Source organism: Coregonus lavaretus, assembly GCF_964263955.1.
Source record: "Coregonus lavaretus genome assembly, chromosome: 14".
Lineage (NCBI taxonomy): Eukaryota > Metazoa > Chordata > Actinopteri > Salmoniformes > Salmonidae > Coregonus > Coregonus lavaretus.
The window spans coordinates 4,670,434-4,682,682 of NC_140001.1; the positions used below are offsets into that span (position 1 = coordinate 4,670,434).

The following is a 12,249-nucleotide window of genomic DNA, read 5'->3' on the forward strand; positions in this document are numbered from 1 at the left end:
CTACTCTTTCCCTACCCCCTCTCTCCCCCTGCCCTCTCTCCTCTCTCTCGCTCTCCTCTCCCCGTCTCCCCCCTCTCTCTGTCTCCCCCCTCTCTCTACCCTCTCCCTTCTCTCTCCCCATCCCCTCTCTCTTTCTCTCCCCCCTCTCTCGCTCTCCCCCTCTTCTTCCCCATCTCCCCCCTCTCTCGCTCTCCCCCCTCCTCTTCCCTGTCTCCTCGCTCTCTCCAGTCTCCCTTCTTTCTCTACCCTCTCCCTCTCCCCTCTCGCTCTCTCCTCTCTCCAGTCTCCCTTCTTTCTCTACCCTCTCCCCTCTCGCTCTTTCCTCTCGCTCTCTCTCTTCCTCTCTAAAACCTTCCCTCGCCCTCTCCTCTCTGTCCCTCTCTCCCCTCTCTTTCTCTCTCTCCTCTCTCTGTACACAGGGCACAATGCCCTATAACAAACCATCTCTGCTAAGGCATAATGGACTCTATAGCCGCTGCACTTCCGTGGTTGGCGTGTTTGTGAACAAAAGGAACAGGACTGTGATTTAGTGAGAACCTGATCCTGAACCATATGGCCTCCGTCAAGTAGGCAGGCAGAGAGGCTCCCTCTCTCCCCGCTCCCTGTTCTCCCCGCTCCCTCCCTCTCTCCCGTCTCTCGCTCTCTCCTCTCTCTCCCGTCTCGCTCTCTCCTCTCCTCTCTCTCCCGTCTCGCTCTCTCCTCTCCTCTCTCTCCCGTCTCGCTCTCTCCTCTCCTCTCTCTACCGTCTCGCTCTCTCCTCTCTCTGTACACAGGGCACAATGCCCTATAACAAACCATCTCTGCTAAGGCATAATGGACTCTATAGCCGCTGCACTTCCGTGGTTGGCGTGTGTGTGAACAAAAGGAACAGGACTGTGATTTAGTGAGAACCTGATCCTGAACCATATGGCCTCCGTCAAGTAGGCAGGCAGAGAGGCAGGCTTGGTAGGGAGAGAGACTGGGAGAGAGGCAGGCTTGGTAGGGAGAGAGACTGGGAGAGAGGCAGGCTTGGTAGGGAGAGAGACTGGGAGAGAGGCAGGCTTGGTAGGGAGAGAGACTGGGAGAGAGGCAGGCTTGGTTGGGAGAGAGGCAGGCTTGGTAGGGAGAGAGACTGGGAGAGAGGCAGGCTTGGTAGGGAGAGAGACTGGGAGAGAGGCAGGCTTGGTAGGGAGAGAGACTGGGAGAGAGGCAGGCTTGGTAGGGAGAGAGACTGGGAGAGAGGCAGGCTTGGTAGGGAGAGAGACTGGGAGAGAGGCAGGCTTGGTAGGGAGAGAGACTGGGAGAGAGGCAGGCTTGGTAGGGAGAGAGACTGGGAGAGAGGCAGGCTTGGTAGGGAGAGAGACTGGGAGAGAGGCAGGCTTGGTAGGGAGAGAGACTGGGACTTTCTCTCTGCTTGTCTCCTCTTTCTTCCTCCCTGCTTGATATCTCATTAGTTTGAGTTCACTCACTTGGCACAACTTGAGTTAGAGGCCGTTACAGTTTTACTGCAGTCCAGTACAATCAGAAACAAGACCACTGATGACGGTAATGACTCTGGCTAGCTAGTTGGCTCCGTTTAGGCCAACGTTAAGCAGGGATGGGTATGGGTAATGGAGAAGAGCCCTTCATGGGTCCAAAAGTTGGTGCCGTTCCGAAATGGACCTGAGGGATTTCCCATCCGGACGGACCCGAGGACAACTAGACCCGTTCCGTATAGACCTGGTCGGATCCAGATCCGAGTGAGGGAAGCAGCAGAAAAGGTTACTTTATGAACCAGAGCTGATACAGCAAGAGGGAGAGAGGTGATTCTCTAGCAGGAAGGAGGGAGGGAGGGAGAGATGAGAGGTGATTCTCTAGCAGGAAGGAGGGAGGGAGAGAGAGATGAGAGGGCAACCAACCAAGCAGACTTTCGCTCTACATTTACATTGTAGTCATTCAGCAGACGCTCTTATCCAGAGCCACTTACAGTTAGTGAGTGCATACATTATATATATATTTTTTTCATACTGGCCCCCCGTGGGAATCGAACCCACAACCCTGGCGTTGCAAACGCCACGCTCTACCAACTGAGCTACATCCCCTGCTGGCCATTCCCTCCCCTACCCTGGACGACGCTGGGCCAATTGTGCGCCGCCCCATGGGGTCTCCCGGTCACGGCCGGCTACGACAGAGCTGTAGTAGACTAATAGCTGCCATAGCCAGGTTATTTATCATCCAGTATGTTTACGTAGTACCGGTCTGGACTGCATCAAACCGGGAGAAGCTAGCTAGCTAGGCTAATTGATGCTGCACGCGCTTTGTCGTCCCACACAGTCACAAACAATTCAATTCAGAATATAAAGTAGCAGCCTGCCTGTTGGCTCTTGCTCATTGTAGCCTTTCCTTCTCCTTTTAACTCTTTAATTCCATCTTCCATTGATTAGATATCTCCTAACCTTTTGATTAGATATCTCCTAACCTTTTGATTAGATATCTCCTAACCTTTTGATTAGATATCTCCTAACCTTTTGATTAGATATCTCCTAACCTTTTGATTAGATATCTCCTAACCTTATTCCACACACGGAGGCTCTATGACTGTAGCCCAGTGCTTCTTTGATGACTTATGATTGGCCAACAACAAGCTACACATGCCATGATTGGCCAACAACAAGCTACACATGCCATGATTGGCCAACAACAAAGCTACACATGCCATGATTGGCCAACAACAAGCTACACATCACCATGATTGGCCAACAACAAGCTACACATCACCATGATTGGCCAACAACAAGCTACACATGCCATGATTGGCCAACAACAAAGCTACACATGCCATGATTGGCCAACAACAAGCTACACATCACCATGATTGGCCAACAACAAGCTACACATCACCATGATTGGCCAACAACAAGCTACACATCACCATGATTGGCCAACAACAAGCTACACATGCCACTCTCGTGAAAAGCAAAGAGCAGCAACATGAATAATAATATTTCTCTACTGCAGAAGTCTCGTTCGGATCTGAATGGGACCTTCTGGACAAGGCAGTTAAAATACCAGAGACCCGTGACAATCAGAACCGACCCGACCCAGACCAGTGACGTTATTTCGAATTCTGGATCCAGACCTGCTCGGGTCCCAGATCGGGTCTCTGGTATTCGGGTAACAGGTGGATCCGTGAAGAATTCTATAATAGAGTACTCAAACGGATGTCAAAGCTCGATCTTTAACCAGAGATCACTTTTTTTTTTTTTAAACGCTGTGAAACTATTTGGTGGAATGTGCTTTCCCCTTCCCCTCCGCTCCCACCATGCGCGCTGAGTGAGCACACAAGCTCCCGTTAGGCCTACAGAAATAAAAATTAAATTTTTTTGTAGGTGCTCTTATCCAGAGCGACTTACAGTTAGTGCATACATTTCTTCTAATTATTATTTTTTTTTTCATACTGGCCCCACGTGGGAATCGAACCCACAACCCTGGCATTGCAAGCGCCATGCTCTACCAACTGAGCTACATGGGGGCCCCGAGCCAATGAAAATGTATCTGATGGGCTCCAAATGGTGACAGTTTGATCAAAAATTCCAAATGGACTGGTTCTTTCTTTTTAGTCATTTAGCAGACGCTCTTATCCAGAGCGACTTACAGGAGCAATTAGGGTTAAGTGCCTTGCTCAAGGGCACATCAACAGATTTTTCACCTAGTCGTCTCGGGGATTAGAACCAGCGACCTTTCGGTTACTGGCACAACGCTCTTAACCACTAAGCTACCTGCCGCCCCAGTAGAAAAATATGTGTTCCAACAACGAGCTGCAGCTTTGGAATAATTGTAATAATTGTAATAATACGTCCTGTCTATTTTCCACTTAGGCTCTTTTGCGAACTGCTAGTGCCGTTTTGGAATCGGTTAGCCTATAACCCCCCTAAACTTAAATCGAACATCTGCATATCGAAAATACATTTTGTTTTGTAACCCTGAACAAATGATTCCAACTCACCTAATTTAAGGCCTGTGTTAACTGTTCCAGGTACGAGATGCAAAAATATTCTGCTAAATTGCGTTTTTGTTTTTTTAAACTGTAAAATAGGTGTCTTGACCGTGATAAGGGGCATCTTGTCTGTTAAATTAACAAAACAAGGCCATGCCACAGGCTTCTACATTTACATTTACATTTTTGTAATTTAGCAGACGCTCTTATCCAGAGCGACTTAGTTAGTGAGTGCATACATTTTTTTTTTTTTCATACTGGCCCCCCGTGGGAATCGAACCCACAACCCTGCCGTTGCAAACTGAGCTACATCCCTGCCGGCCATTCCCTCCCCTACCCTGGACGACGCTGGGCCAATTGTGCGCCGCCCCATGGGTCTCCAAGCAAGCACCACCGATGAGGTTACTGCCTGTGTTACACAATATAACATAACCAATTTTTATATCACGGTTTCAATAAATTCATCTTAAATGGCACTTTCTTTTTTATTGATTGAATGGGTTAATTTAGCAATTAGGATTGATCTGTAATGGTTATGATAAGTTAGGCATTGTTGTGATCTGTTGGCATAGATAAATGCGCCACTTTTTTTTCCATTGTGGGCCTTTCTATAAAAACATATATTTTCCACTCAAGTACTCAAAAAAAAATCAGGCGAGTAACTCGAACATTCAAAAAATGTCATGCCCATCCCTAACCTTAAGTCAATTTTATTTCACTTAGGCCAACTCAAATCACTTTAATTAGGGTTGACCCCTTTCTCCCTGCTTTGACCCCTGACCTACTCTTTTGTCATGGTGATGAGGTTAGTCTGCTCTGTTGTCGTGGTGATGAGGTTAGCTTATCCAGATGTCATGTGAGGTGAGTCTAGCTGGTCTTCTAATGTAATAACACGTCTGTTTCGTGTGGCTCTGGATCCTGCTAACTGCTAATGATGATGACAGGGAGACCAGACACGGCATGGGACACAGGCCCTGCTAATGATGATGACAGGGATACCAGACACGGCATGGGACACAGGCCCTGCTAACTGCTAATGATGATGACAGGGAGACCAGACACGGCATGGGACACAGGCCCTGCTAATGATGATGACAGGGATACCAGACACGGCATGGGACACAGGCCTTTCTGTTATCTTAATAGCTGATCACTGCTTTATCAGGTACAGGTTGTTATTATCGGTGCTGATTTCCCCTGAGCAGACAGTGATGAGAGAATCGTCAGATTAAGCCTACTAAGCTGTTATTAGCCCACATCAGTCCTTTCTCTCTCTTTGTTTATTATTATTATTAGTTATTTAGCAGACGCTCTTATCCAGAGAGACTTACAGTTAGTGAGTGCATATTAAAAAAAAAATTATACTGGCCCCCCGTGGGAAACGAACCCACAACCCTGGCATAATATCAACTGGTTATATTGTATCGTGGAACACAATCTTCAACAAGGCAGTGACCTCAGCAGTGGCGATTGCTTGTAGAAGCCTATGGCTGTGCAACGGCATAGCATTGTTTGTTAATTTAGCAGATTACTCTTAATTCCCGAGCCCTTATCAAAGTCGAGACACTTATTTTACAGTAAAAAACATGTAATATAACAGCATCAAATAAAACATTATGTAATATAACAGCATCAAATAAAACATGATGTAATATAACAGCATCAAATAAAACATTATGTAATATAACAGCATCAAATAAAACATGATGTAATATAACAGCATCAAATAAAATGTCGACCTTTGATGCAGGACTCCACCTCGGGGAGCAGTATGTTTTTGTTAGGCAACAAAGACGCCATTGTGGGGCGCTTCTTTGTTCCGGCCCTGCAACGGGTCTTTGAAGCCATTCGCTCGGTCCCCTAATGAGAGAGAAACACACACACCCATGTGGACGAGTGACAACCAGCTGTAGACTACATGATGATAAGCCTACATTAGCACATCTCTACTTGTATATGTGCAGGGCTGGCTCCAGGCTTGTATATGTGCAGGGCTGGCTCCAGGCTTGTATATGTGCAGGGCTGGCTCCAGGCTTGTATATGTGCAGGGCTGGCTCCAGGCTTGTATATGTGCAGGGCTGGCTCCAGGCTTGTATATGTGCAGGGCTGGCTCCAGGCTTGTATATGTGCAGGGCTGGCTCCAGGCTTGTATATGTGCAGGGCTGGCTCCAGGCTTGTATATGTGCAGGGCTGGCTCCAGGCTTGTATATGTGCAGGGCTGGCTCCAGGCTTGTATATGTGCAGGGCTGGCTCCAGGCTTGTATATGTGCAGGGCTGGCTCCAGGCTTGTATATGTGCAGGGCTGGCTCCAGACTTGTATATGTGCAGGGCTGGCTCCAGGCTTGTATATGTGCAGGGCTGGCTCCAGGCTTGTATATGTGCAGGGCTGGCTCCAGGCTTGTATATGTGCAAGGCTCCAGGCATAAGCAACATAAACGGTATAAATACAGCATGTAAAGTGTTGGTTCCATGTTTCATGAGTTGAAATAAAAGATCCCAGAAATGTTGCATTAGCAAAAAGATTATTTCTCTCAAATGTTGTGTACAAATTTGTTTTCCGACCCTGTTAGTGAGCATTTCTCCTTTGCCAAGATAATCCATCCATCTGACAGGTGTGACATATCGAGAAGCTGATTAAACAGCATGATCGTTACACAGGTGCACCTTGTGCTGGGGACAAAAGGCCACTCTAAAATGTGCAGTTTTGTCAAACAACACAATGCCACAGATGTCTCAAGTTTTGAGTGAGTTTGCAATTGGTATGCTGACTGCAGGAACGTCCCCCAGACCTGTTGCCAGCCCCATGTAGCTCAGTTGGTAGAGCGTGGCGCTTGCAACGCCAGGGTTGTGGGTTCGATTCCCACGGCGGGGCCAGTATGAAAAATGAATGCACTCACTAACTGTAAGTCGCTCTGGATAAGAGCGTCTGCTAAATGACTAAAATGTAAATAATATAATGTTAATTTCTCTACCATAAGCCGCCTCCAACGTCATTTTAGAGAATTTGGCAGTAGAGCCAACCGGCCTGAGAACCGCAAACCCACGTGGTATGATGTTGTGTCGGCGAACGGTTTGCTGATGTCAACGTAGGGAAAAGAGTGCCCCATGTTGGCTTTGGGGTTATGGTATGGGCAGGCATAAGCTACGGACAACGAACACGGTTACATTTTAGCCATGACAATTTCAATGCACAGAGATACCGTGACGAGATCCTGAGGCCCATTGTCGTGCCATTCATCCACCACCATCACCTCATGTTTCAAATTGATAATGCACGGCCCCATGTCGCAAGGATCTGTACACAATTCCTGGAAGCTGAAAATGTCCCAGTTCTTCCATGGCCTGCATACTCACCAGACACGTCACCCATTGAGCATGTTTGGGATGCTCTGGATAGACGTGTACAATAGCATGTTCCAGTTCCTCTAATATTCAGCAACTTTGCACAGCCATTGAAGAGGAGTGGGACAACATTCCACAGGCCACAATCAACAGGCTGATCAACTCTATGCGAAGGAGATGTGTGGCGCTGCATGAGGCAAATGGTGGTCACACCAGATACTGACTGGTTTTCTGATCCACGCCCCTACTTTTTTAAAGCTGTCTGTGACCAACAGATGCATATCTGTATTCCCAGTCATATGAAATCCATAGATTAGGGCCTAATACATTTATTTCAATTGACTGATTTCCTTATGTGAACTGTAACTCAGTAAAACCTTTGAAAATGTTGCGTTTGATTTTTTTTTTGGTGTGTGTGTGTGTGTGTGTGTGTGTGTGTATTTGTACTGAGTGAAATGAAGATCAGTGTGTAGAACGGGCTATGACGTGGCCTGTGTTGGTGTAGCAGTGTGAACCACTTCTGGAGTACATGTAAAATGTACCACTGCCAGCATGGCTTTGAATCTGGCCCACTGCTCTTTCAGTATATCTCTCGCCTACCTTTCACCTCCATCGCTCTCTATCCAATAAACATACAAATACTTACATGAATAAAGTTTGGACACACCTACTCATTCAAGGGTTATTCTTTATTTGTACTGTTTTCTACATTGTAGAATAATAGTGACGACATCAACTATGAAATAACACATGGAATCATGTTGTAACCAAAAAAGTGTTAAACAAATCAAAATATATTTGAGATTCTTCAAATAGCCACCATTTGCCTTGATGACAGCTTTGCCCACTCTTGGAGTAAGATAGCCCTATTTGGTAAAATACCAAGTCCATATTATGGTAAGAACAGCTCAAATAAGTAACACATCTCAACATCAACTGTTCAGAGGAGACTGCATGAATCAGGCCTTCATGGTCGAATTGCTGCAAAGAAACCACAACTAAAGGACACCAATAAGAAGAAGAGACTTGCTTGGTCCAAGAACCACGAGCAATGGACATTAGACCGGTGGAAAACTGTCCTTTGGTCTGGAGTCCAAATTTGAGATTTTTGATTCCAACCGCTGTGTCTTTGTGAGACGCAGTGTAGGTGAACAGATGATCTCTGCATGTGTATTTCCCACCGTAAAGCATGGAGGTGGTGTTGTTATGGTGTGGGGGTGCTTTGCTGGTGACACGGTCTGTGATTTTATTTAGAATTCAAGGCACACTTAACCAGCATGGCTACCACAGCATTCTGCAGCGATACGCCATCCCATCTGGTTTGGGCTTAGTGGGACTATCATTTGTTTTTCAACAGGACAATGACCCAACACACCTCCAGGCTGTGTAAGGGCAATTTGACCAAGAAGGAGAGTGATTGAGTGTTTCATCAGATGACCTGGCCTCCACAATCCCCCGACCTCAACCCAATTGAGATGGTTTGGGATGAGTTGGACCGCAGAGTGAAGGAAAAGCAGCCAACAAGTGCTCAGCATATGTGGGAACTCCTTTAAGACTGTTGAAAAAGCATTCCAGGTGAAGCTGGTTGAGAGAATGCCAAGAGTGTGCAAAGGGTGGCTATTTGAAGATTCTCATGAAATATATTTTGATTTAACACTTTGGTTATTACATGATTACATATGCGTTGTGCCAGTAACCTAAAGGTCGCTGGTTCTAATCCCTGAGCCGACTAGGTGAAAAATCTGTCGATGTGCCCTTGAGCAAGGCACTTAACCATAATTGCTCATGTAAGTCGCTCTGGATAAGAGCATTTGCTAAATGACTAAAAAATGTAAAAAAAAAAATTCTGTGAGTGCATACATTTTTCATACTGGCCCCCCCACCCCGTGGGAATCGAACCCACAACCCCGGCGTCGCAAGTGCCATGCTCTACCAACTGAGCTACAGGAGGTATTTATGTGTGTGAGGTGCTAACCACTCCTCTCCTCTCTCCAGGTGGCTTCTCAGTGGTGTTCCTGGCCCGGACACACAGTGGCGTGCGCTGCGCTCTCAAGAGGATGTATGTCAACAACGTTCCTGACCTCAACATCTACAAGAGAGAGATCACTATTATGGTGAGAATAGCGCTCTGTGTGTGTGTGTGTGTTTGCATGCGTCCTAACTTGATTTCTTGAGTCTAGTTTATGCAATCCAGAAAATACACTTGCCTGTACCAACCTCTGTAAGAAAGTTAGTTGTTGAACATTGACAAGATGTTGTTTTTCCATGAACTTTTGACCCCGTCTGTAACTGAACAGCTAGTTGTTTTCTGTGGAGTGTGCCGGACTCTGTGCTGACTTTAACAGAGTCACTCTCACACACACACACACACACACACACACACACACACACCCACACACACACACACCATGTGACCTGATGGAACCATGACACAGTTGTGTCCCGGTGTGACTTCTTGACATGGCTGTAACGGTGCTGTGGAGGTGACATGGCTGTAACGGTACTGTTGAGGTGACATGGCTGTAACGGTACTGTGGAGGTGACATGGCTGTAACGGTGCTGTGGAGGTGACATGGCTGTAACGGTGCTGTGGAGGTGACATGGCTGTAACGGTGCTGTGGAGGTGACATGGCTGTAACGGTACTGTGGAGGTGACGTGGCTGTAACGGTACTGTGGAGGTGACGTGGCTGTAACGGTACTGTGGAGGTGACATGGCTGTAACGGTACTGTGGAGGTGACATGGCTGTAACGGTACTGTGGAGGTGACATGGCTGTAACGGTGCTGTGGAGGTGACATGGCTGTAACGGTGCTGTGGAGGTGGCATGGCTGTAACGGTACTGTGGAGGTGACATGGCTGTAACGGTGCTGTGGAGGTGACGTGGCTGTAACGGTGCTGTGGAGGTGACGTGGCTGTAACGGTACTGTGGAGGTGACATGGCTGGCTGTAACGGTACTGTGGAGGTGACGTGGCTGTAACGGTACTGTGGAGGTGACATGGCTGGCTGTAACGGTACTGTGGAGGTGACGTGGCTGTAACGGTACTGTGGAGGTGACATGGCTGGCTGTAACGGTGCTGTGGAGGTGACATGGCTGTAACGGTACTGTGGAGGTGACATGGCTGTAACGGTGCTGTGGAGGTGGCATGGCTGTAACGGTACTGTGGAGGTGACATGGCTGTAACGGTACTGTGGAGGTGACATGGCTGTAACGGTGCTGTGGAGGTGACTTCTTCACATGGCTGTAACAGGGCCAATAAAGAGTAACGTCGTCATGCTCCCATCACACTGGGAGAGGACCTGTACATAAAGAAACAAAGAACAGCACGTCACAAGCAGCACTGAGTAATGAGGACTTACCGTAAAACTTCAATTAGTAACCTGGTGTTTTTTGTTTATCACTGAACACAACAGGCACTTATTATAGACATGCTTCTATTTGGAGAAAAACAAACTTCCTTGACAATAATTGTTCTCCTCTTTGACTGTGCATTTTTGGCAGTTCTTACTTACACCACTAGATGGCGATCAGCCACTTTCTGGGGGTCTGTGCTCCAGAAGTTGTTGACTGTTTTTGTGCTTGCCAGTTAGCTAGCAGTTCTCAGTTGTAAGCAGCCAATGGCTAGCAGTTTCTTACTGGTTATAAAAACAGATGAGTGCCATTAAAACATGTTCAAGGCATTACTAATTTTATGTAACAAATCAAACATTAAATCTTGTAAATCATTCATGGTGACGTCATAAACAATTCCTTTAGACCTGGTGTTTATTTGAAACAGGCGTTTATTTGCTGAAATGTGTGACGTTGCCCGGCTATTTAAAGGAACAGGTGGATATTTGAGACTGTGTTTTAATTGGACGTTTTATGGTAATTAACTTATGCTCTAATAAGGACCATAGGCCTCTCATGAATGTCCTCCCTCTTCCTCTGAGAATAATGTCTGTTTTCTTCTCCTCTGCAGAAGGAGCTGTCTGGTCATAGGAACATAGTGAACTACCTGGACTCTACCATCAACTCAGTAGGGGACAGTGTCTGGGAGGTTCTCATTCTCATGGAGTACTGTAAAGGTAGGAGTTCTAAGTTTCCCCCCCCCTGTGTTTTAAATACAATGGACCGGTCATTATTGTTTTATTGAGCATGAGACGGGTGCAAAATAGGCTGTACTGGTTTGAACAAACAAGACCTGTGATTTTATATTGACCCAATAAAGTAGGATTGTAATTTCAACATGATCTCACTTTGTCAATTTTTCTCACTCCTCTTTCTCACCATCTCTCCTCCCTCCCGTTCGCTCGCCCTCTCTCCCGTTCGCTCGCCCTCTCTCCCGTTCGCTCGCCCTCTCTCCCGTTCGCTCGCCCTCTCTCCCGTTCGCTCGCCCTCTCTCCCGCTCTCACCTGCTCCCCCTTCTCCACTTTTTCTCACCCTCCTCTCCTCTCCCACTTCTGCATCACACGCCTCCCTCTCTCTCCCCCCTCCCCCCTCATTCCCTCTCTCCCTCCTCCCCCCAGCTGGTCAGGTAGTGAAGCAGATGAACCAGCGTCTCCATAAAGGGTTTACAGAGCCAGAGGTGTTGACCATCTTCACTGATACCTGTGAGGCTGTGGCCAGGCTGCACCAGTGTAGAACACCTGTCATACACAGGGACCTGAAGGTAAGGGAACTACCAATTTTCTCTCTCTCCCTCCTCCTTCACCCTTTCCTACTGTCCTCTTGTCACCCTGGAGTCTGTATGTGATGTCATCCTCCAACTCCCTCCTCCTTCCATCTTCCTCCTCCTAATCTCCTCCTCCTCCTCCTCCTCCCTCTTGCTGTCCCAGCACTCTAGGCTGACACCAGACTGGGGGGTTATGGAACTCCAGAGGGACACAGAGACTGGGAGGCACAGTCACTCACTGATGGGTGAAGTGACACTGCAAAATGCCTTGTCCTGTCATCTACTCTGAGCTGTGTGTG

The 12,249-nt window shown here is 47.3% G+C and overlaps 1 protein-coding gene across 1 annotated transcript in view; it reads left to right on the top strand.

Moving 5' to 3' along the window:
- Window positions 1-12,249, top strand: part of LOC311141944 (BMP-2-inducible protein kinase-like) — a 67,264-nt gene that overhangs the window by 19,735 nt on the left and 35,280 nt on the right. The window contains exons 2-4 of the mRNA XM_084177462.1: window positions 9,293-9,411; window positions 11,258-11,363; window positions 11,805-11,947. Coding sequence (XP_084033588.1) covers window positions 9,293-9,411; window positions 11,258-11,363; window positions 11,805-11,947 — 368 coding nt within the window. The remainder of the gene's footprint in view (window positions 1-9,292; window positions 9,412-11,257; window positions 11,364-11,804; window positions 11,948-12,249) is intronic.